Source organism: Megascapheus bottae, chromosome 17 (assembly GCF_031878675.1).
Source record: "Megascapheus bottae isolate mThoBot1 chromosome 17, mThoBot2.hap1, whole genome shotgun sequence".
NCBI classification, from domain to species: Eukaryota; Metazoa; Chordata; class Mammalia; order Rodentia; family Geomyidae; genus Megascapheus; species Megascapheus bottae.
In genome coordinates this window covers 33,306,237-33,328,035 of record NC_143525.1, presented here as the reverse complement: position 1 = coordinate 33,328,035, position 21,799 = coordinate 33,306,237, and the positions used below count along the sequence as shown (strand labels likewise).

At 54.8% G+C, this 21,799-nt stretch overlaps 2 protein-coding genes and 1 non-coding gene across 4 annotated transcripts; 2 read left to right on the top strand and 1 right to left on the bottom strand.

Moving 5' to 3' along the window:
- Positions 1-582: 582 nt before the first annotated feature.
- Positions 583-656, top strand: Trnan-guu (transfer RNA asparagine (anticodon GUU)). Its single transcript has one exon. It is a non-coding gene; the product is annotated as a tRNA-Asn (tRNA).
- A 2,750-nt stretch (positions 657-3,406) lies between these two features.
- Positions 3,407-15,726, top strand: Pcgf2 (polycomb group ring finger 2). Of its 2 annotated transcripts, none has more exons than XM_090350738.1 (10): positions 3,407-3,823; positions 10,832-10,980; positions 11,747-11,843; positions 12,083-12,138; positions 12,219-12,269; positions 12,390-12,555; positions 12,661-12,715; positions 12,818-12,913; positions 13,553-13,633; positions 14,131-15,726. In XM_090350738.1, exons 2-10 carry the CDS (start codon positions 10,869-10,871, stop codon positions 14,506-14,508), a joined length of 1,092 nt encoding a protein of 363 aa, XP_090206864.1. In that variant the 5' UTR covers positions 3,407-3,823; positions 10,832-10,868; the 3' UTR covers positions 14,509-15,726. The 2 variants fall into 2 exon arrangements, with proteins under 2 accessions (XP_090206864.1, XP_090206863.1); XM_090350737.1 differs by lacking the exon at positions 3,407-3,823 and adding an exon at positions 4,033-4,109 and having other exon boundaries at positions 12,447-12,555.
- A 201-nt stretch (positions 15,727-15,927) lies between these two features.
- Positions 15,928-21,749, bottom strand: Cisd3 (CDGSH iron sulfur domain 3). Its single transcript, XM_090351515.1, has 5 exons — positions 21,590-21,749; positions 21,439-21,530; positions 20,778-20,813; positions 20,195-20,314; positions 15,928-16,276 (listed from the first exon to the last, which is right to left on the bottom strand). Exons 1-5 carry the CDS (start codon positions 21,747-21,749, stop codon positions 16,097-16,099), a joined length of 588 nt encoding a protein of 195 aa, XP_090207641.1. The 3' UTR covers positions 15,928-16,096.
- Between the last annotated feature and the right edge of the window lie 50 nt (positions 21,750-21,799).

The window sequence follows — 21,799 nt, the reverse complement described above, 5'->3', positions numbered from 1 at the left end:
CGGACCTCAACTTGGCTGCGGCGGCTGGGGGCGGGGCCTGCACGCACGTGGGCTGGGCCGGCGGGGTGTCCGAGGGCCGCGCCCCCAGCCGTGGAGCCGCGGTGCCACCGCCTCCGCAGCTTCAGGCCGCTCCGCGGATGCAGGCCGGCCGGCTTCGCTTGTTCATCCTACCGTCTCTCACTGCTTTTTGTACCGATCAGGCACTTAGCGAGGCTGGGGATCATCACCAGCAACCTCGGCCCGCGCCGGGTGTGTGGAGACCCCCGGAAGGCCGGGAAGCGGGTGCGGGGCGTCTTGGAGGCTCGAGATGGTTCTGCTCGTGGGGATCCCCTGCAGGCTGACTTAGGGAACCTCAAGGCTCAGGTCGCATTCCGAGCCGGGGAGAGCCCACCAGAAGCGCCCTTCACACTACTCGTTCAGTCTTCCGCTCCGCGCCCCGCGGCCCTCCTCGGGTCTGGATCCTGCACCTCCCCCGGGTTCCAGGTCTTTGGGGCCGCCTTTTCCCAGCGTGGTTGTCGCCTCGGCGCCACGTCAGGCTCGCTCCCATTGACTCGGCTTTCCGCAGCAGCGCCAGCCATCACCGTCTCTGTGGCGCAATCGGTTAGCGCGTTCGGCTGTTAACCGAAAGGTTGGTGGTTCGAGCCCACCCAGGGACGCGCGAGGCCCTCCTTTTGTGGTTGTGTTATTTCCCTCCCTAAACACGGGCTTCATCACCGTTGTCCAGAAGCCAGATTTTGTGATGAAACGGTAGAGACGACACCTTTTCTACCACACAGAATCATTGCGGTTGAAGTATGTTATGGAGATAAGATGAATTTTCCCCCGGTGCGCCACAGCCTGCCAAACACTGTCTCCCCGAGTCGGATGACAAGAATGCCAGGCTTTTGTCTCACTAGGCAATATATTTTGCCAGGTTTTTTTTTTAATATTAAAAATTAATTTGCAGTATAGGTTGGACTGTGTCCATTGTCTGTCTCAGTGGATTTTATAAACCAGAAGTATTACATCTGGAAAGGAGGGAAAGCAAGGAGAGAGAGAATGGCAGGGACGAAGTGAAGGGTAGTAAGAAAGGAGCAGGAGAGGGGAGAGCACGGGTGTAATTTAGAGAAAGGGAAAACGGGGCCAGAAATCGGAAAACCCCAACAAAATGAGGAGAGGGAAAGAAAAAAGCATTGAACAGGGACACACACACACACACACACAAAGGAAAGCAACAACAAAATAAGAAATACAGCGGTGCGGAAGATGATAGGAAGGTAGAAGCTGATACTAACAAAGCACTGTCTTTGGGCTTAAGAGACACAGAGGTAAAGCAACATTGGAAGGCACTGGAAGAGGCTCCTGCTCCTATCTTTGACACCATTTTTAAAGGGAACTCACCTTCACACTAGCTCTTGGTAGGTGCTGGGAATCGCTCTCTAGATTTCCCAGCTCCCCGCCCTCTGAAAGGCTCTAGTCTGTGATCCAGATATTGACTTTATGATTCAAAAATTGTCAACTGGGAAACAACAGGCAAGATACAAAGTCTAGAGGATCAGGGCTCTGACCTTGCCAGAGATTGCATTCTAGGACACTGGACTTGAAACATTCTGAGATATCAAGTCTAAGGAGGCCTCTTCTGGACAGCTTCTCCCATGTTCACCCACCCTTCCTTAGCAGGTGCTCACATGCCTGCAGGGATGAGCTTGGAGGGACACCTGGTCCTGTGGCAGCCAATAGGACAGGTTGTATGTCTCTCCAGGTTTGTCCTCTCTGGCCTGTGAATGTTCTACTGATCCACCCTGTGTCTAGGAAAGTATTTGACATTGGCACATGACAAGTCTGTCTCTGAAATGAATGGATCCCTGCTTAGCACAGTGGCCCCCTCCGGGGGCCTTTTGGAGTGGGGCCACGGAGGGGGTGACAGAGGAAAGTCAACCCCCTTCCTGTTAGCTGCTGTTCCTCAGAAGGACAGCACCTGGGTGTCCCTGTGGATCGCGGGTGGGGCTTAGATCTCCACGAGGAAACCCTTACAGGTTTCTCTCCTGAAAGAAATGGCAAAGTGGGCGTCTCTGCTGTTCTCCCCGTCCTGCGGCAGGGCGCGGGTCTTCGCTGGCAGAGTCGGGGGGGGGGGGCTTGGAGGCTGCAGACGTGCTCAGCCCGAGAGCCCCTCTTCCACAGGGCCCTGCGAACCCCAGGTCTCACCACGCAGGCACTGGGGAGCAGGTGATCGACCCCGCCGGGCCTCTCCCGCCAGTTTTCCAACCAACCCGCAATGGGCGGAAATCTCTCCCGCCCTTCCTCCCCGCCCAGTGTGGGCCGCGGCTGGGGTCACTCGGCGGCCAGCGCCCTCGGGGCCCCCGCGGTCGGTCTGTGGCAGGAGGGTGAACACATTCACCCCACCCCTCTTCCATTCTCCCCCCGCGGCCCCCCTGGGAGCGGGAGGCGAAGAGGGAGGCGCGCGCTCCGAGGCTCAGCGAACCCAACTCGAGCCAACCCATCGTCTAGGCGCTTAATGGCGCGTCTGGCCAGATCCTGGCGCTCTCTGGAGGGACAGTCATGGTGGTCATCCCCAATCGATCGCGAGTATCGAATAGGCGAATCGACCGTGCTAAGGAGGCCTACGGTGGTCGCCGCGGGGCCGAATCGACTCGCTCGCTCGGCGCCGGCGCCACGCTTTCCCGGGCTGCCCGCCCCCTCCACGTCTAGCTCCGTCTCCCCGGCCGGAGCCGCTCGGGGACCGGAGCGCGCGCTAGGTGGAGCCGAGGGCGGCGGTCGGAGGAGTCGGCTGGCCCCGGCCGCCTCGGCGCTCCCCGGGCTCCAACACGACGAACGCCAGGAGCCCGAGCGGAAAGTGCGGGAACCGGCGCACGGCTGGGCCCGCTGCTGGATTTCCTACTCCGCTCGGCCGGTTATTGTGTCCCCGGCCCGGCGCCGGTGTTCTCCTCTTGGGCTCATCCCCACCCCCTCCACCTCCGCCCCAGGTTGCGTTCCATTCTTCCCCGCCCGAACGTGCGGCCCCCGGGGGAGACCTCCTCCTCCTCCCCCTCCTCCTCCTCCTTCCAGGTCGCCCCCCTCCCGGCCGGCCGGAGCCGCGCCAGGGTCCCGGGGAGCTGGGTGTCCAGCCCGGGACCGGCTCGGCTCGCAGGAGCGGGCAGGACACGCGCGGAGTGCCCGTTGCAATTAGCGATGCGAAGGGAGAGTCGGTCGGAGTGAATGAACCTCGCGCGGCGCGTGGGTGGCGGCGCCGTGTCCCCCCACCCCGCGCCAGTGCGCCCCGGGGAAGGCCCAGGGGTGGAGGGGCTGCGAGCCACGTTCCAAGCCCCCTCCTCCTTCCCACGTTCCAGGCGCGCCAGCCAGCGTGGGGATCGCAGGGTCATTTTGGGGGGTGTGTGGGATGCACACCTATTAGGGAGAAAGGGGGTGATGGCAGAAGGTGACAGGAGGGGCGGGGAGGGGAAGAGGAGTCTCGTCCCGGGGCGGGGAGCCCCCGCCGGCGGGGCGTGGGGAGGGGGCCGCCGCGCCGGGCTCTCCCCTCCCCTTCCCCTCGCTGCGAACACCCCGAAGGAATGAGGTCACGTGGGTGAGGAGTGGGCGGGGCTACTCCCGTCTAGAGGAAAAAAGCCATTTTGTCCCCCCCTCCGGTGCCTCCCCGCCCCCCGCGTCCCCTCCCCTCGCCTCCCTCCCACCCCAAGCCGTTCTCACAAACTCCTTTCTTACCATAGGGTGCTCCCCTCCCGCCGCCCGAGCGAGCGACGGGGCTGCGGCCCCCTCCCCTCCCTTCCATCCCTCCTTCCCTCCCTCCCACCCCCCTTCCCCGAGACCCACCGGACCCCGGACCCAGGTAAGCGGCCGCGGACTCGCGCTTCCTTCCCTTCTACCCTAGCACCCGCTGGGGAGGGCGTGGGGGCCTCTGCACCCCCGTGCCCGCGCGCCCCTGGGGCAGGGGGCGCCCCGCCAGCCCCGGCCGGGCTGCGCGGTCCGCCTTTCTTCCTCCCCCCCCTCCTTTTTTTTTCCCCCCCCTGTCCCTTTTTCTCTTTCCTCCCTTCCAAGATGGCCGAAGTGGATTCCCTCTCGGAACGATCTGGCGTCTCCCTCGACCACCGCCTCTTTGTGCAGCAGCCCCCCTGGTAGACCTTACTCCCGAGGGAGCGAGGGAGCGGGGTCCGGGCGGCCATGCGGGCTCCGGAGGCCCGCGCGCGGCCGGGGGGTGTCTCGGCCCCCGAGGCTCTCCCAGACCCGGGCAGCCCCCGGCCCCCGCCGATCCGCCCCTCTCGGGGTGGGCAGAGGTCGCCCCTCGGCGGGGGCGGCGGGGCGCGCGGGGCCGGGTCCCGGCCTCCCGCACCTCCCCCCGCGGCCCCGGCGCGGCCCCCGGCGGCGCCCCGCCCCCTCCCGGCCGCCGCGGCGGCGCGGGCTCCCGACACCCCTCCCGGGGCCCCGCCGAAAGTTTGGCTCCCCGGGAGGAGGGAGTGGCCGCCGGGTCACCGGGTGCCGGGCCGCTCGACCCGGGCTAAGCCTGGGCCGAGGCGGGCCGAGACCCCGGGGCTTCTCCACGGGGGGCGCAGCCACCCCTCCCTCTCCACACCGAGGCCCGCCGGCGTCCCCAGCCCCCACTCGTCTCCGCGGGACGCCCCTAAACCCTTCCTTCCCTTCCTCCAACACCCTCCTCGCGTCTGCCCGGAATTGGTCCCGAAGTCCTGGGGGGGGAGGAGGAGGAGGAGGAGGGTAGGGTTCGAAGTTTAAATCGGGAGAGGCATCTCCGGGGTCTTTGTCTCTCCATGCCCCCCTCCCCACCAGCGCCACCCTTCAGGCTGCCTCGGTCTGGGGTGGGGGGCTCCCTTGGGGGGCGTCTCCGGGTTGTGTCTCTGTCCTGGGCTTCCTGCTCTGGGCCTCTTGCAGTTTGTGGTATCCCTGAAGCTCGTTTCCCTCCTTCCCCTCTCCTTGTACTGCCAGGTGGTATTACTTGGAGTATAAAGCCACTTATGTTGTAGCTTTTTTTTAATTTTTTATTTAATTTTAATTTTGTTTTTTGGGGGGTGAAGAGGTTCCCAGGGATTCCCCTGGTTGGATGACTTAAAAATGTGTTTGGAACAACACAGACTGCAGGGTCCAGACCATGCTTAGCCAAGTAGGGCTCAAGTTGAAGTCTTGGGAGGTGAGCAGCAGGAAGGGGCCTCTCTGCTGCCCTGGCCTCCCTGAGATCTTGGTTGGTGGAGCTGTTGTCATGGGAATGGAGGGAGCCTGAACAGGAAGAGGTTTTATCTTCGTGCAGGTCAGGTGCCCACCACAGGTCCTCCAGCCCCTGGCTGTGGAGTGGGGTTGGGAGCTGAACTGCTTTGTTGCTGGAAGAGTTATAATTTACTCTTGGACTGCCCAGGGGTTCACAAAAGGCTAGTGTGTTGGCCGCTCTGGTTTCAGGCAGGGAAGTGATGGGGTGGGTGGAAATGGTTTGTGCATCTGTCAAGTGTGGGCCTGGCTTGAATCTGGCTGAGTATGTGGTAGGGTGTGTCTGGCCAAGTGTCTGTCTGGCTAGCTTGTTATCACATTTATCTGGCCTTGTGTATTATGTGAAAGAAGAAGGGGGCGTGTCTGGCTGTGTGCAGTGTGTTGTTTTGTGAGTATACCTTGGGGTTTTGTCTTTATTTTGACCTTAGGAAGCTGGGAGATGGGAGAAGCCCAGCTATAGAAGGCCGAAGGCCTTTTTCCATGCTGAAGGCCTATGTCAGCATCTAGGATCAGGGAAAGCGGAAAGGTTCACAATATCTCAGGGCAGAACCCCATGGTCCCAAACACAAATATGCAAGACACAGGCTTGCATGCAGTTGGGTCCATCCTGTACTATCCACCTCTGCTAGGGGCTTTTAACCACTACACTCTGTCTGGCTTTGCTTTCTAAGAAGCCTCCATTCCCCATTCGTCGGTGATTAGCTCTGCCTCCTCTTCCTCCTTCACCATGGTCATGTTTCAGCCAGACTGTGACTGCCTTCAGAAAGCCCACAAAGTTGCTTGCTGCAAGTCCAGGCAATTGCCCTTCTACCTTTCTCCCAGTAGGTCTCCATGAAGCTAGTTCCTCCAGGCTTCTTAGTTCCTTAGGTGAATGAGAGCCCCATCTCATGATCTGGATGCCCAAGGAAGATTTTTTTTTTTTTTTTTTTACCAGTTCTGGGGTTTAAGCTGTGGGCCTGGGCACTCTCCTTAGGCTTTCTCAAGGCTTCCGCTCTACCACTTGAGTCATGACACCACTTTGGCCTTTTCTGTGTATGTGGTACTGAGGAATCAAACCTAGAGTTTCATGCATGTAAGGCAAGCACTCTACCACCAAGCCACACTCCTGGTCCCTGCAGGTAGATTTTTGTTCTGGGACTGCCTCTTGTAACCTTTAGATTTACTTCTGAGTTCTTCATTTATAAAATGAGAAGGTAGGCATGTTTGTTTGTTTTTTCTTTCTTTTTTGCCGGCCCTGGGCTTGGTCTCAAGGCCTGGGCACTGTCTCTGAGCCTCTTTTGCTCAAGGCTAGCTCTTTGCCACTTGAACCAAAGTACCACTTCTGGCTTTTCTATATACGTGGTACCGAGGAATTGAACCCGGGTCTTCATGCATGCTAGGCAAGCACTCTACCACTAGGCTAAACTCCCAGATCCCCTGCTTTGGTTTTCAGACAGGTTTTCCTTATGTAGCCCATGGTCTTGAACCCATGATCCTCTTGCTTTGGTGCTAGAATTGTAGATGTGTGCCACCACATATGACTGTGTATGTGTGTATGCTGGTGCTGGGGCTTAAATCCAGGGCTTGGGCATTAACTTTCTTTGCTGAAGGCTGGCACTCTTCCACTTAAGTCAGATCTCTACTTCCGGATTTTTGGTGGTTAATCAGATATAAGAATCACATGGAGATTACAGATGTGACCCACCAGTCCCTGGCTTAAGATGCTTTTAATATCCTATCCTATGCTGTCCCATACTATCCACCTCTGCTAGTTTAAGCATCAGAATGTGACCTTAAATGGCTCTCCCAGAGTCCTGGATACTAACTAAAGTAGGCTTCCCTGGTTTCAACTGGAAGAAAGGCAAGGCAGAGTACTGTAGCTGGCAACCCAGGAGGTGGCCCTGGGACCTCTAGGTTACCAAAGGCCAGTTCCTCCATAGGGGAAAATGAAACTAAGAGCAAGAGGCCTGTATAGTAGGTCAGCTTGTCAGGACTGGGTGCTGGATACTGATGAAGAAGCTCTTTTCCTACCTGGGAGCAGGGGCAGAAGATGTAATAGACCTGGGCTTGACAGGGGAGACTGCACTCCACTGGGAGTTCAGAGTTGAGTTTAGTGTGCTGATTTTCATTCCAGTCATTTCCAAATTGCCTCATTTCCTCCTCCTTCTCCTCCTCTTCCTTCTCTTTCTCTCCTCTTCTTCCTTCTCCTCTGCCTCCCTCCTTCTCCTTCTCCTCCTCCCTTCTTCTTCTTCTTCTTCTTCTTCTTCTTCTTCTTCTTCTTCTTCTCCTTCTCCTTCTTCTTCTTTCTTCTCCTTCTTCTCCTTCTCCTTCTTCTTCTCCCTCCTCTCTTTCTCCTTCTCCTTTTCCTTGTTATGGGGCTTGAACTCATGTCCTGGCGGTCCCTGAGGTCTTTTGCTCAGGGCTGGCAGTCTACCACTTTGAGCCACAGCGCTGCTTCCCATTTTTCTAGTGCTTTATTGGAGATAAAAAGTCTCACAGGTTTTCTTGCCCAGGCTGGCTTTGAATCTTGATCCACTCAGCCTTCTGAGTGGCTAAGATGCCAGGTGTGAGCCACTGGTGCCCAGCCATTTCTGCTTTTTGAGACCCGTGTCTCCCATTCTTTCTTCCTTGGCCTTTCCCCTCCAACAGCGGCAGTGGATATCACAGCCATTACATCTGAGGAAGACCTGGGTATCCGATGTGGGGCCCCAGGTCTGAGCTTGGGGAGGAGATGCTCTGGCAAAATCCAGCTCCTGTTTATAGTTGCTCTTGGAACCTGCTGGCAAGGCCTGCAGGTAACCATGGCAATCAGGTAAGGAGACAGCCAATCAGTGCTTCTCTCCACCCCCAACCTCAGAGGTGGCTCTCTGAGGCCCCTAGGGATTGGGAGGGGGAACAGAGAGGCTCCTTCCTCAAGGGGGTCACAGAGAAGCATTTCACTCAGTAAAAGCTCTTTGCCTCCCTTTGCCCTGCGCCCAGAAAGGGGCCTAGGGGCTGATCTTGGTCAGACTTCTCACAATTGCAGGGAAGGAGAAAGTGAGGGTGGGGCCTGTGTGATCCTGTGCATCCTTAAAAGCTCTGGTCTGTTTTTTAAACACAGAGGGTGTGAATGAAGTGGCTAAGGCAGTGTGAAAAGCCTGCAATTGGTGTGTGTGCATACCTATGCCTGTGTATGGGAGAGAGATGAGTGTTGTGTGGGCCTGTGTGTATGTGGAACAGAAGCAGGGCATATGTGAAAGAAATGGGGTGTTGTGTGTGCATATAGGAGAGATGAGCAATGTGAATGTGTGCACATGTGTGTGGGAGAGATGAAGCATTGTGTGTGCACACGTGTGTGGGAGTGATGGGCTGTTGTGTGTGTGTGTACGTACGTGCGTGAGCGCGCAAGTGTACATGTATGGGAAAGATGTGTGGGGTGAGATGACCTCTAGCAAACTGGACCCCGTAGGGGATCTGACTGTAACATGTTTTATTCCTGGCACACATACGTGGGTACATCTAGACAATCAGATAGCACACATGCATTCAGTGGATATCCCACACACGCTCAGCCACTTGGAGTTTGTTCTCTCTTTTGGATGGTTGTAATAATATTTGGGAATCTTGCCAGGGACAGCGTTGCTATGGAAACAACCAAACAGTGGAGTAGCCAGCAGCCTTCTGCGTAATTGTGAAGGGGAACCCACGCAAGGAAACTGGCTGAGGCCCCCTTCGTTGGGTGGGACCCCCTTTCTTTCCACCAGTGTGCTGCAAGCTTTGAGGACAGCTGCCTCTTTGGGCTGGCTCTGTGGCAGGCTTGTTTCCCTCTGTCTGCCCTAAGACTTGGTGTCTGTCCCTTGTCTGGCCTTTGTGTGTGTGTGTGTGTCTCTGTCTCTGGCCAGGTGCCCTAGGCCTCCATTGCTGCTTGGGCCCTGGCCAGCCTCATCTTAGGGTCTCTATAGAAACTGCTGATCCTGGCTGTGAATTTCTTACCCTAGAAAACCCAGTGTGGCTGCTTTAGAAATCTTTCTGGAAGAGAGCAGGGTGTGAGTGTGTTGTAAAGGAGCTATTGGGACTTGGCCATCTTCCCTTGCCCCTCCTCTGGGAATGGAAGAAGGGGGCCCTGCTAGGCCACTGGGCTTGATCTCTGCGCCTTGCCAGCACCTAGCAGGTGCCTGGGGAGCTAGAGACAGAATACTTTCTGCCCAACTTTGGCAGACATGTGAGAGAAGCTTGTGGTCTGGTGCTAGACAACCTGTGGACAGGTAGCAGAGATGTCAGCAGGGCAGGAGAGGGTGGGAGGGCGGCAGTGCGCCCGTGAAGACAGTCCTGTGTTATGCATGCAAAGGGAAGTTCTGGAACATGTGCTTGTAGGCGTTGCACAATGAGCTGTGTGTGTCAGCGTAGTGTGTGTGCCATTCCTAGACCAGGCAGGAGCAGTCTTTGCCCAGGCCATTTACTGCAGTTACCTGTAGAGTCCAGGTAACAGGACCTGGAAACAGGAAGGAGCTTTGTGTCCCCAGCAGGAAGCACAGTGGGGCCGTGCTTAACATTCCCTGCTCGCGTACCAGGCCTGAAAACCGAGTGGCAGCATCGGATGCAACTAAGGAACTGCCAGGACACACGGCCAGAGGACACACCCCTTCCAAACTTAGGGCAGGCAGCCTGAGCCGCTCTGTGGCTTCCAGGCAAGGCTGCCTGAGGAGTGAGAGGAGTTTGCCGCTGAGTAGAGGGTTAAGGAGCAAGTGTGATTTATTCTTCCCTTCTTTTATACTTTGAAGTTCAGGGCAGTGGCTTCTTTATCCGAATTTTCTATAATTCCCACTACTTCATGAATGTTCCACCATTTAAGTGGATCTAGGGTGGGAACAGAAGGATTTTTAAGCCCAGGGCAGGTGGCTCACTCCTATAATTCTAAGCCATTTAGGATTAGCTCCAATTAACCTAAAAAAAGATACAGAACTAAAAGTACAGCTTAAATGGTAGAGTATTAGCTGTGCGCAGAAAAAGCTGAACAAGAGCGTGAGACCCTGATTTCATGCATAGTATGGCTATGTACACACACACACACACACACACACATACACACATCCCTCTGCTTTCTGCTTCCATGTTTCAGTTTCCCCACACCCTCTTGGAGAGTTGGCTATTTTTTGTTGTTGTTAGTTGTGGGACTTGAACTCTGGGCCTAGCAGTTGTCCCTGAGCTCTTCAGCTCAAGGCTACGGCCCTACTCCTTTAGCCACAGTGCCACTTCTGGTTTTCTGGCGATTAATTGGAAATAAGAGTTTCACAGACTTTAGTGCCCGGCCTGGCTTTGAAACACGATCCTCAGATCTCAGCCTCCTAAGTAGCTAGGATTTGTGGGCGTGAGCACCATGCCCAGCTTGGCTGAAAGTTCTTATGGTCTGACTTCTGTATTTCCTAACCTTGTTTCTCAAGTTCAAGCCTTAGTAGTACTTTATTTTATTTTTTAAAGGTTGCATGGATCTCCTGAACCCCCAACACCCAGTAAACACTCAGAGGGGCAGAGAGAAGTAGCCATGTACCTGGATGTAGGAGCATCCAGTCCCACCTTGAAGGCAGAGAAGGGCTTTGGGCTCAGGGAGTGCTGGTGCCAGAGGGGCTGTGTGATTGCTGGGTTTCTGATGTCACTTTTTCTTTCCCAGGGTGAACTTTCCAGTCCCCATCCCCAAGCCCGGCATCATGCATCGGACCACACGGATCAAAATCACAGAGCTGAACCCTCACCTTATGTGCGCCCTGTGTGGAGGGTACTTCATTGACGCCACCACCATTGTGGAGTGCCTGCATTCCTGTGAGCTGGGTTACAGGGTGGGCAGGTACTCACATGGGCAGCTGCTGTGGCACTGCCCCAGGAAGGTGCAACACACAGACCCTGTCCTAGAGAGCAGACATTGCTGTGTGTGGAATGGGACACATGGTTGATAACAAAGAGGCTGCCTGGGAAGAACAATAAAGGGCGTGTGTGTGTGTGTGTGTGTGTGTGTGTGTGTGTGTGTGTGTGTGTAGAAATTCAGCTCTGGGGCTGCATCTGAAATCTGTTCTCTATTGAATTTCTTTTTGCCAATTCTGGGGCTTGAGCTCAGGGCCTGAGCACTGTCCTTGGTCTTTCTCAAGGCTGGAGCTCTACCACTTGAGCCTCAGCACCACTTCAGCTTTTTTCTATGTATGTGGTATCAAGGAATCAAACCCGGGCCTTTGTGTATGCTAGGCAAGCACTCTGCCACTAGGCGGTGTTCCCGACCCCTCTATTGAATTTCTGTGTCTGACACTTTACCGCCTCAAGCCTTGGGGTTCACTTGTGACCACTCTCTTTGGGTTTGGTCAAGGACCAAGAGATGTCCTAACAGAGGTCAAGGACCCAAGGAGGTGTCCTAATAGAGCCCATCCTCACCCACGGATGGCTACATGTAGTGTGCAAAGAGCACATTGGGATTGGTCCCTTGAATAGGCCTGAGCTGCCAAGACATGGTAGAGGAATCCCTGACTCTTGAGTAGAAGTGTGGGGATTGGGCTTGAGCTAGGAAGGGGGCTCTAACTGTCAATCTCCACACCCCAAGTTTGCAAAACCTGTATCGTGCGCTACCTGGAGACCAACAAATACTGCCCCATGTGTGATGTGCAGGTCCACAAAACCCGGCCACTGCTGAGCATCAGGTGGGTCGCCCACTGCCCCTGCCCGTGCCCGTTCTTCCCCTCCTCCCCCTCCTCGGCTTCTCAGCCAGAATAGCAGGGCCAGAAGCCAGAGCCTCCCGCTCCCTCTGGTGACCTCCAGTGTCAGTGCTAGAGGAGTGTTGACTAGCCCTGTGTCTGGGCTCTGGGTCTGCAGAAGGAGTGGGAAGAGGACCCCTGAATGGGGGATGGTTGCTAACACATCCCTGTGCGTTCTTTCCTAGGTCTGACAAAACCCTCCAAGATATCGTGTACAAATTGGTCCCTGGGCTTTTTAAAGGTATTCATGTTCCCCACCTCCCTCCATCCACTGCCCTCATTTCTAGTCTGTTGCCTGGTCTCACCGTTTCCTCCTTCCAGATGAGATGAAACGGCGGCGGGACTTCTATGCAGCATACCCCCTGACCGAGGGTGAGTGTGCCCTAGCTATGAGGGCTCTCACGCCCTCTACCCCCTACCCAGCCACTCCCTGCTGGAAACTGCCGTTCACACGGTGGCTGGGCTCACCCTGTTGGTCACGTGATACCCTAGGTCTTTGGTGGGGCTCCTCATCTTCGGCCAACGCGTCTGAGCTGTGTCCTTTTACAGTCCCCAACGGCTCCAATGAGGATCGTGGGGAGGTCCTAGAGCAGGAGAAGGGGGCTCTGAGTGATGACGAAATTGTCAGCCTCTCCATCGAGTTCTATGAAGGAGTCAGGCAAGTCTAGCCCAGATGTGCCTTCATCCCCTGAGAGCCCTCAGGGCCTGTGCATTCAGGGATCCTGCCTGGGCCAAGGTATCGAAGCTTCCTTCTCTCCTCCAGGGACCGGGAGGAGAAGAAGGGTCTGCTGGAGAATGGAGATGGGGACAAGGAAAAAGTGAGTGCTGGAACCTGCCTGGGAGTGGGCTGTGGCCTGTGGGTTGGGAGAGAGTGGCCTGGGACAGAGCCCATCACAAGGGCTTGTCCCTCCCTGCCCCAGACAGGAGTGCGCTTCCTGCGATGCCCCGCAGCCATGACCGTCATGCATCTCGCCAAGTTCCTCCGCAACAAGATGGATGTGCCCAGCAAGTACAAGGTGAGTGCTTGGGCCTTCTCCGTGGGTGTAGATGTGGGGTGAGAGGTATCTGGTAATCAGCACCTCCACCATTGCTCGAGGCTGGCTGGGTGTCCCAAGTCCTGGCATAGTTGCATAACTGAGCAGAGCTGAACTCACAATCGGGGCAGAACCATTTGTGGAAGTCAGAGCTTGGGACCAAGGAAATGTGAGTTGATCTTGTACTTGTTCACTAAGAACTGTGAAGGAGGTGTGTGTGCAGAGACACAGGCCACCTGGCTATGGAAGGCCAGAGGAGCTGGAAGACAATGTAATGTGTTCCCTGTGAGCTTGTCAGAACATTGATTCTGTGTTTCTACCCGGAAAAGTCTGTTTTAGGTGAAGTCGGGGTCTCTGGGCTTTGGTGGAGAGGTCCTCTGTGCAGCGGAGGTGACAGCCAGGGTCCAGAGGGTCCTTTCATCTTCCTCTAGGCAACCGCAGAGAGAAGAGGGCTGCCACCCTTTCCCACCTGGTGGGGGTCAGGACAGCTCTCTATGCAAGCCATCCATTGTTTAAGCCTGGAGTAATGAGGGGCCACCTGTAGTCCAGCGTCTGCGTTGCCAGCCGGTGGCCTCTGCACCCAGCCAGGTTCACAGTGCAGTGTCCTCTCCATTCCCCCAGGTGGAGGTCCTGTATGAGGATGAGCCCCTGAAAGAGTACTACACACTCATGGACATTGCTTACATCTACCCCTGGCGGCGGGTGAGCTGATGGGGTGCTGTAAGGGTGGGGGCAGGCCAGGAGTGTAGCCTAGCATGCACGATGCTCTGGGTTCTATTTCCCGGAATCACATACACAGAAAAAGCCACAAGTGGCCCTGTGGCTCAAATGGCAGAGTGCTAGCCTTGAGCGAAAAGTATCCAAGGACAGTGCCCAGTTCCTGAATTCAAGTTCCTAGACTGGCAAAAAGAAAAGAGGGGGGGCAGGCAGGAAGGAGACCCCCAAAGGACCTGGTATTGGTCTGTGGCCATGGAGATCACGTGGTATCTGGTTCTATCCCAGTCCACCCCTGAGCCTGTCCATGGTAGCCTGTCACAGTGCGCGAGCTTCTGAGCCATGTCTCCCTGATTTGAAGAGAAGGGGCTCCTCTGGCCTGACATATGCCCAGATTTGGGATCAGAAGTAGGGGTGGGCTGCTCTCTCTGGGTAGCCTTTCTTCTCACATGCTCCCTTGCCTTGCTTCTCTCCTCTCTCCACAGAACGGTCCTCTCCCTCTCAAGTACCGCGTACAACCAGCCTGTAAGCGGCTCACCCTGCCCTCTGTGCCCACTCCCTCTGAGGGCACCAACACCAGCGGGGCATCAGAGTGTGAGTCAGCCAGCGACAAGGCTCCCAGCCCTGCTACCCTGCCAGCCACTTCCTCCTCCCTGCCCAGTCCCGCCACCCCCTCCCATGGATCTCCCAGCTCCCACTGCCCCCCAGCCACCCACCCTACCTCCCCTACTCCTGCATCTGCAGCCAGTGGGGTCACCACAGCTGCCAACGGGGGCACTTCAAACTGCCTGCAGACACCATCATCCACCAGCAGGGGGCGCAAGATGACTGTCAATGGAGCACCTGTGGCCCCCCTAACTTGAGGAAAGGGACCCTTTCTTTTTGCAGCCACTTCCTCCACTTTTTCTGGGCCCTTTTTTCCACCTCTTCTACTTTCCCCAGATCCTTCCATCTTAGGGATGGGAGGCGGGTTTTATAAATAAATCTATATATATATATATGTACATAGGAAAAACAAAATATACATACTTATTTTCTATGGACAAACCAGATTAATTTAAATGACACAGGAAACAAACTGTGTGTGTGTGGTGTGTGTATGTTGGGGAGGGGTGTTCATTTTTTAGGAGGTCTTGTGTAATTTGCTCTGCTCTTTGGGGGTGCCTAGAGTGGTCTCCAGGAGCCTCTAGAGGTTCAGTAAAGCTCTGCCCTGTCCTCTCTCTGCTTCATGGGAGTGCTGGGACTCCATGGCCCCCAAAGCTTTAGCATAGCTCTAGTCAGCTGGGCCTAGGACCTACTCTGTTTATCTACCCATCTTGGCTGCTGTCCTGCTTAGTCCCTTCCATTGTTGAATGTCCAGAGAATTGCTAAGACAGTGCCTTTTACAAGTGCAGTTTGTCCCCTGGTTTTGAGGAGCAAGTGGCAAGGGAGAAGGCAACTCCCTTGCCTCTTCATGCAGTGGAAACTTTGTGCAAAGGATAGATAGTTCTGTACCCCCCCCCCCATTTCTTTTCCTCTGTGGCCTTTGCTTATTGATCTTGTACAAGAGAAGATTCTGGCCACAGAGACACCCCCCCCCCCCCGCCCCGCACTCACCTTAGCCCCTGAAAAAGTCCCTCTGTGGCTTTGACATTGTGAGTGCTTTACTCCTTCCTGCCTCATTCTGGCCCAGGACTCCTCAGTAGCAAGACTGGAGGTGAAACCTCATTTGGGGCCTGAAGTGGTAGGATGGGGTTCTCCCCAGACAAGCACAGACCCCAGGTTTTCCAAAGGCCAACAGCCCTCCAGCCCTCCTCATCTCTAGCTGAGCCCAGGACAGAGACATCTAGAAGCACAAGAAAACAAAGTGTAAGCTCTGATCCCAACTCTATCCCCAGAAGGTCAGCAGACCACCACTTAGGGGCCGCCACGCTTTTCTGATTATACATGGACTGGAAAAGGCCAGACTCCACCTGTGGGGGGGCAGGGCGGAGCCCCTGTGGTCTGTGCTTGCACCTTACCCTGTGTCTGAGGTGCTGTGACTGTACCCTACCCCAGGACATTTGTATCTCTTGGCTTTGTAATAAATGCTGCCTACTCGCTGGAGCCTCGAATTCTTTGGGGGTAGAGGGAAGGGGAAAGGGTGGGTGGCCCCCTAACCTCACCAAGCCCCTGGTATTTGGGCACAGCCTGTCTTGAGGACCCCATGGAATGGATCTGAACTGCCTTAGCCCAAGGGGGTGACAGTTTGGAGCAGGAGACAGTTTGTGTGTGCTTTGTCAGCAAGCCCTGGAACACAGCTCTGAGGTAAACATGCCTTTATTGCCACCTTTCCACCAAGGGCCCACTTCTGACTGCCCTGGCCAGAGACCACTGGGGTCCCTGAAGGGTCCCTTGGGCCCCACACTCCAATTGCTTCTCCACCAAGGGATTCCTTGTCAGGTGGAAGTGTGACTCCTGGGACCGTCACCCTCAGACCGGCGAGCCCACTTCTGCCTTCTGTACCAGCTCACTTTTGTGGGTGCCATCACAGTATGGAGGCTTCTTGGTGGCTTTGCAGGTACAGAGGGCCACTGTGCGGGTCTCCTGGGCCTTGAACTTGAGTGGAAAGAGGCCAGTGCGCTGGAAGAAGTGGGAGCCATCACAGAAAGGCTGGTGGAGGGGAATAAGAGGTCAGAGATGCTAGAGCAGGATGGGTCTCATGAGTTCAGTCGGGGCTCAGGCTCTGGAAAAAGGCCTGGGCTTACTGTACAGCCTTGGCAAAGGAGGGTAGCGACTTGAGGAAATGATGTGTTTGTGTGTTTTTGATTTTGTCCTGGGACTTAAACTCAGGGTATGGGCTTTTTCTGCTCAAGGCTAGTGCACTACCACTTGAGCCATAGCTCCACTTTTGGCTGTACTCCTGCTTAACCGGAAATAAGGGTCTCACAGGTTTTCCTGCCCAGGCTGGCTTTGAACTGATCTGATCCTCAGTCTCAGTCTCCTGAATAGCTAGGATTACATACGTGAGCCAGCAACATTCATTCCTCTTGGTTTTGTGGTGAGTGTGTGTTCTTTTCGTTTTTTTTTTGTCATTTGTAGTGCTTGAGCTCTTCTGCCCAACTCTAGTACTCTACCGCTCTGAGCCACAGTTCCAGTGGTTAACTGGGAGATAAGTCTCTCAGACTAGCTGGCTTTGAACCAAGATCCGTAGATCTGAGCGTCCTAAGGAGCTAGGATTACAGGTATGAGCTGGTGTGGCTTTGTTGTTTTTTGTTCACTCCACTACTCAGGACTGTGTAGCCTAGTCTGGATAGTCTACCTGCCTTAGCTTCCTCTGAGGCTGAGATTAGAAGTATGTACTACAATGTCCAGTTCCAGGCTTTATTTTTATTATTTTTTTGTGTGGGTCATGGGGCTTGAATTTGGCCTAGGTGCTGTCCCTGAGATCTTCAGCTTACGGCTACTGCCCTACCCTACAGCCAAGCCCCACTTCCCATTTTCTAGAGGTTAATTGGAGAAAAGAGTCTCAGGTCCTTTTGTGCCCCAGCTGGCTTTGAACCTTGATTCTCAGATCTCAGCTTCCTGAGTAGCTAGGATTACAGGTGTAAACCACCACTGTGCCTGGCTTTTATTTTTAATCTAGGCATGGTTTCTATGGCTTGGGCCACATCCCCAGCCTTTTTTTTTTTTTTTGCCAGTCCTGGGCTTGAACTCAAGGCCTGGGCACTGTCCTTGGGTTTTCTCAAAACTAGAGCTCTACTACTTAAGCCACAGCACTACTTCTGGCTTTTTTCTATGTATGTGGTACCTAGGCATTGAACCCTGGTCTTCATGCATGTTAGACAAGCAAACTCCCAACACTAGCTTGAACTCAGGACCTAAGCACTGTCCTTGGGTTTTCTCAAGGCTAGAGCTCTAACCCTCAAGCAACAGCTCCACTTCTAGCTTTTTCTATGTATGTGGTACTGAGGAACTGAGTCTGGGTTTTCGGGCACGCTAGGCAAGCACTCTACCAAACTCCTGGCCCCTCCTGCCTTTTTTTTTTTTTTTTAATGTTTCAGACAACTTTTATTTCCAGAGAGGAAACAGGCAAAGGAGGGACCTGGAGTCAGGGAAATGAGGCCGGGCCAGGTGAGATGGGGGTGGGGGGAAGGGAGTCATAGACATCTTTAGCTCAGCTGCCCTCCACAGCCGGCGCCCTCCTGCCTTTTTTGTGCTTCGTATTTTCAGATCTAGTTTGTTTTTTTTTTTTTTTTGCCAGTTGTGGGGCTTGAATTCAGGGCCTGAGCACTATCCTTGGGCTTCCTTTTTTTTTTTTTTTTTTTTTTTTTGCCAGTCCTGGGCTTGAGCTCAGGGCCTGAGCACTGTCCTTGGACTTTCTCAAGGCTAGAGCTCTACCACTTGAGCCTCAGCACCACTTCCGGCTTTTGTCTATGTATGTGGTACCGAGGAATAGAACCGGGTCTTCATGCATGCTAGGCAAGCACTTTAACCACTAGGCCAAACTCCCGGCCCCAGATCCTTGGGCTTTCTCAAGGCTAGTGCTCTACCACTTGAGCCTCAGCACCACTTCTGGCTTTTTTTCTATGTATGTGATACTGAGAAATTGAACCCAGGTCTTCATGCATGCTAGGCAAGCACTGTACCACTAGGCTAAACTCCCGGCCCAGATATAGTTTTTTGTTTTTTTTTTGCCAGCCCTGGGGCTTGAACTCAGGCTAGCACTCTGCCATTTGAGCCACAGTGTCACTTCCAGCTTTTTCTGTGTATGTGGTTCCAGGGAATCGAACCCAGAGCTTTGTGCATTTTATGCGAGGCATGCATGCTACCACTAAGCCATGCTCCTGGCCCCCAGATATAGTTTTTTTTTTTTTTTTTTTTTGCCAGTCCTGGGCGTGAGCTCAGGGCCTGAGCACTGTCCTTGGACTTTCTCAAGGCTAGAGCTCTACCACTTGAGCCTCAGCACCACTTCTGGCTTTTATCTATGTATATGGTACCGAGGAATCGAACCCGGGTCTTCATGCATGCTAGGCAAGCACTTTAACCACTAGGCCAAACTCCCAGCCCCCCCAGATATAGTTTTAAGGTTTTTGTCTAGGTTGGCCCTAAACCATAATCTTCCACATGCTCGTCACGTAGCTGGATCACAGGCAGGCCCCACTGCAATTTAGTTGTTGAGATGGGTTCTTGGGATTTTTGTTTAGGACGGGATAAAAACCTGATCTTCCCCATCTCCACCTCCCTCGTAGCTGGGATGGTAACATCCAGCTAAGTTTTGTTTTGTAATTGGCTAAATCTCCATTGGTTCATGAAAATTATTTCCTTCTCTATATTTCCCACATAAACGTTTTCTAAGTGAGAAGGTGCTTGTGGACATTACCACAGACACTCGTGGGGCTGTCTTTTCGGGCTTCAGGAAACAAGTAAGCTTGTCGAACACTAGAGGCTTATACCTGTAATCCTAATTACTCAGGAGAATGAGATCTGAGGATTCTGGTTCAAAACTAGTCCAGATAGAAAAGTGTGAGAATCTTATCTCCAAGTAACCAGCAAAACACCAGAAGTAAAGGAATGGCTCAGTTGCTAGAGTGCTAGTCTTGAGTGAAAAAGCCCAAACAGAAGTGCAAGGGTCTGAGTTCAAGTCCCAGCGCACTCATAGGCACACACAAACTGGACATATAACAGGCAGGAAGGAGGGGATGTCCTAACATAACCCTTTTGACTGCCAGTGTATGTCCCATCTGTTCCAGTAGTTCAGGCTGACTAACTAAAAGAAACTGAGGCCAAAGGAAGGGATAGATCTGGAGCCAAAGCCTCTTGACCTTAGGAGGCCAAAAGAAGATAGGGAGACAAGTCAGGAGTCAAAATTGGCAACCAGAGAGCATGAAGCAGAGGTGCGAGCAGCTACCCACCCATACAGTCCACATTCCTCTGGCTGATGTGCCTTTGGGCACTGTGCCAACCGTGTGAAGATCTGCTCAGAGGCCACAGCAGATTGGTGTTCAAGTGGGATAGTGAGCCTGGGCTGCCAACCACACCCATGTGGCTTGAAGGAACAGTGCTGAACTCTGCTCTGAAAGGAAAGGGTGAGGCCAAGAACCTGGGCCAGGTTCCTGCTGGAAAGAGCTCTGGGACAGTGGGGAGAAGGGACTGCCTGCATCAAGTAGTGAAGACAGAAAGTCATACCCACAGCCAGAGGGAAGGGTGTCCTGGAAGAAGAGGCCTGAGGAGGGACATGGGAAAGCAGGGTCGGATCTTCCTAGAGCGGGGTCCAAGGCTTAGGAATCTCTACCAGATGTTTCCTGGAAGGAGGAAGATGGCGGCTGAGGAAAGCACTATGGCAGAAACTACAGTAGCGTTAATCTCTTTGCCTCTTACTTCATTTCAAGGTGTTCATATATACCTGAAGCTCAAGGCCAGCGGCTGGTAGCACTGACCTGCAAGCTTTCCTTCTGTCCCCATTCCCTCTCTGCCGCCCCTCAAGTATGCGTGGAAAGAGGAGGGACATGGGGAGAGTTCTCAGGAAATGCCATGGTGTCTCCAATCAGAGGTGTCTTGTCTATGGGAGAGATAGCAGGGGTCGCTCACCTGCTTCTTACTGCGGCCACACACACACCATCTGTAGGTTTTCCCAGCCATCAGCTCCACCTTGATGGGGATTTTCTGGGCCACCACAGGTTTTGCTGGCGTTTTGAAGAACCATCGGGCCTGTGGCAGAGAGATGAGAGGCTCGGGGTCAGCCTCAAACCCTACCTGTGATCTGGTCCAGTTTCTTGCCTGCCCGGTGACTATGAGAGGCTGATCAGAGGCCATCCAGCAAAGACCCTCCCATCCCCCCAAAGGACATCCTAAGGACCTTGACCTCCAAAGAAAGAGACTTCAAGGGCTGACAGGTACTCAGCTTCCAGAATCCAGCTGCATTCCCTCAATTCCCCAACCCCACTTGAGTGTTAAGGGGCACTTCACTGCCCCACCCCCAACAGCTAGAGCTGTCCTCAGTCCCAAAGTGCCTTCTGCCTTCTGGCCCACTCCCCTACAGTCAGTGGGGTGGCAGGAGGCCAGCACTGGAGGCTGGATGCAGGGGCTGGGGGCTCTTCCAGGCAGGTCTTACTGCCGGTCTGTGGAACTGAGGCACTTGGGCTGGAAGGAAGATGATACCAGAAGTTCTTACCAGCCAGGAGGAGATGTGCCGCCTCTGACACAGCATCTACAAGGTTACATAGGAAACATGATTTGGAAACAGAAAAAGGAGATCAGTGGGGAAAGAGTAAGTAAGTAAATACATAAATAACTACATGGGCTGGGAATGTGGCTTAGTGGTAGAGAGCTTGCCTAGCACACATGAAGCCCTGGGTTTGATTCCTCAGTACCACATACACAGAAAATGCTGGAAGTGGTGCTGTCACTCTCAAATGGTAGAGTGCTAATCTTGAGCAAAAAAAAAAATCTCAGAGACCCTGCCCAGGCCTTGAGTTCAAGCCCCAGGATTGGCACAATAAATAAAATAATAAATATGTAGGTTAAAAGGCAAGCGAGGCCAGGCGAGAGTGGCTCAGGCCTGTAACCATAGCTACTCAGGAGGCTGCGACCTGATGATCACGGTTCGAGGCCAGACCCGGAAAGTCCACGAGACTTTCACATCCAATAAACTATTCAGAAAAGGCCAGAAATGGCACAGCGCTACCCGTGAGCGGAAAAGCTCAGCGACAGTGCGCAGGTCCTGGGTTCAAGCCCCACGAGAGACCAAAAAAGGAAAAAACAACAACAGGGAAGTGGAGGGAGATGGAGGGGAGGGTGAGAAAAAGGGGGTGGGAGAGCCAGGGGCGGCTGACCGGGGAAGGCTGCGGGGGGAGCCGCCGCCGAGGGCGGGGGACCCGGGAACACAGGCCGGGAGCGGGGTGTGGGCAGGGCCCGGGGGTGCGTGCTGGGGGGGGGCAGGTGGGCCCAGGAGGGCTGGGGTCCCGGCGGAGAAGCGGCACTCACCCAGGCGCCTCGCATGTCCGTCCACCACAGGCCGCTGGGTCACCCCGCACTGGCCCCGCCCCCGGAAGACCACGCCCACCCGGGCGGCGCGGGGCGACGCGACGCGGGGCGGGGCTGCGCGCGGGCGGGGCGGGGCGACGCGGGGCGCACGGGACGCCATGGAGCACCGAACCTCCCCGCGGCCTAAGGCAGCGCCTGGCCTACCCGCTC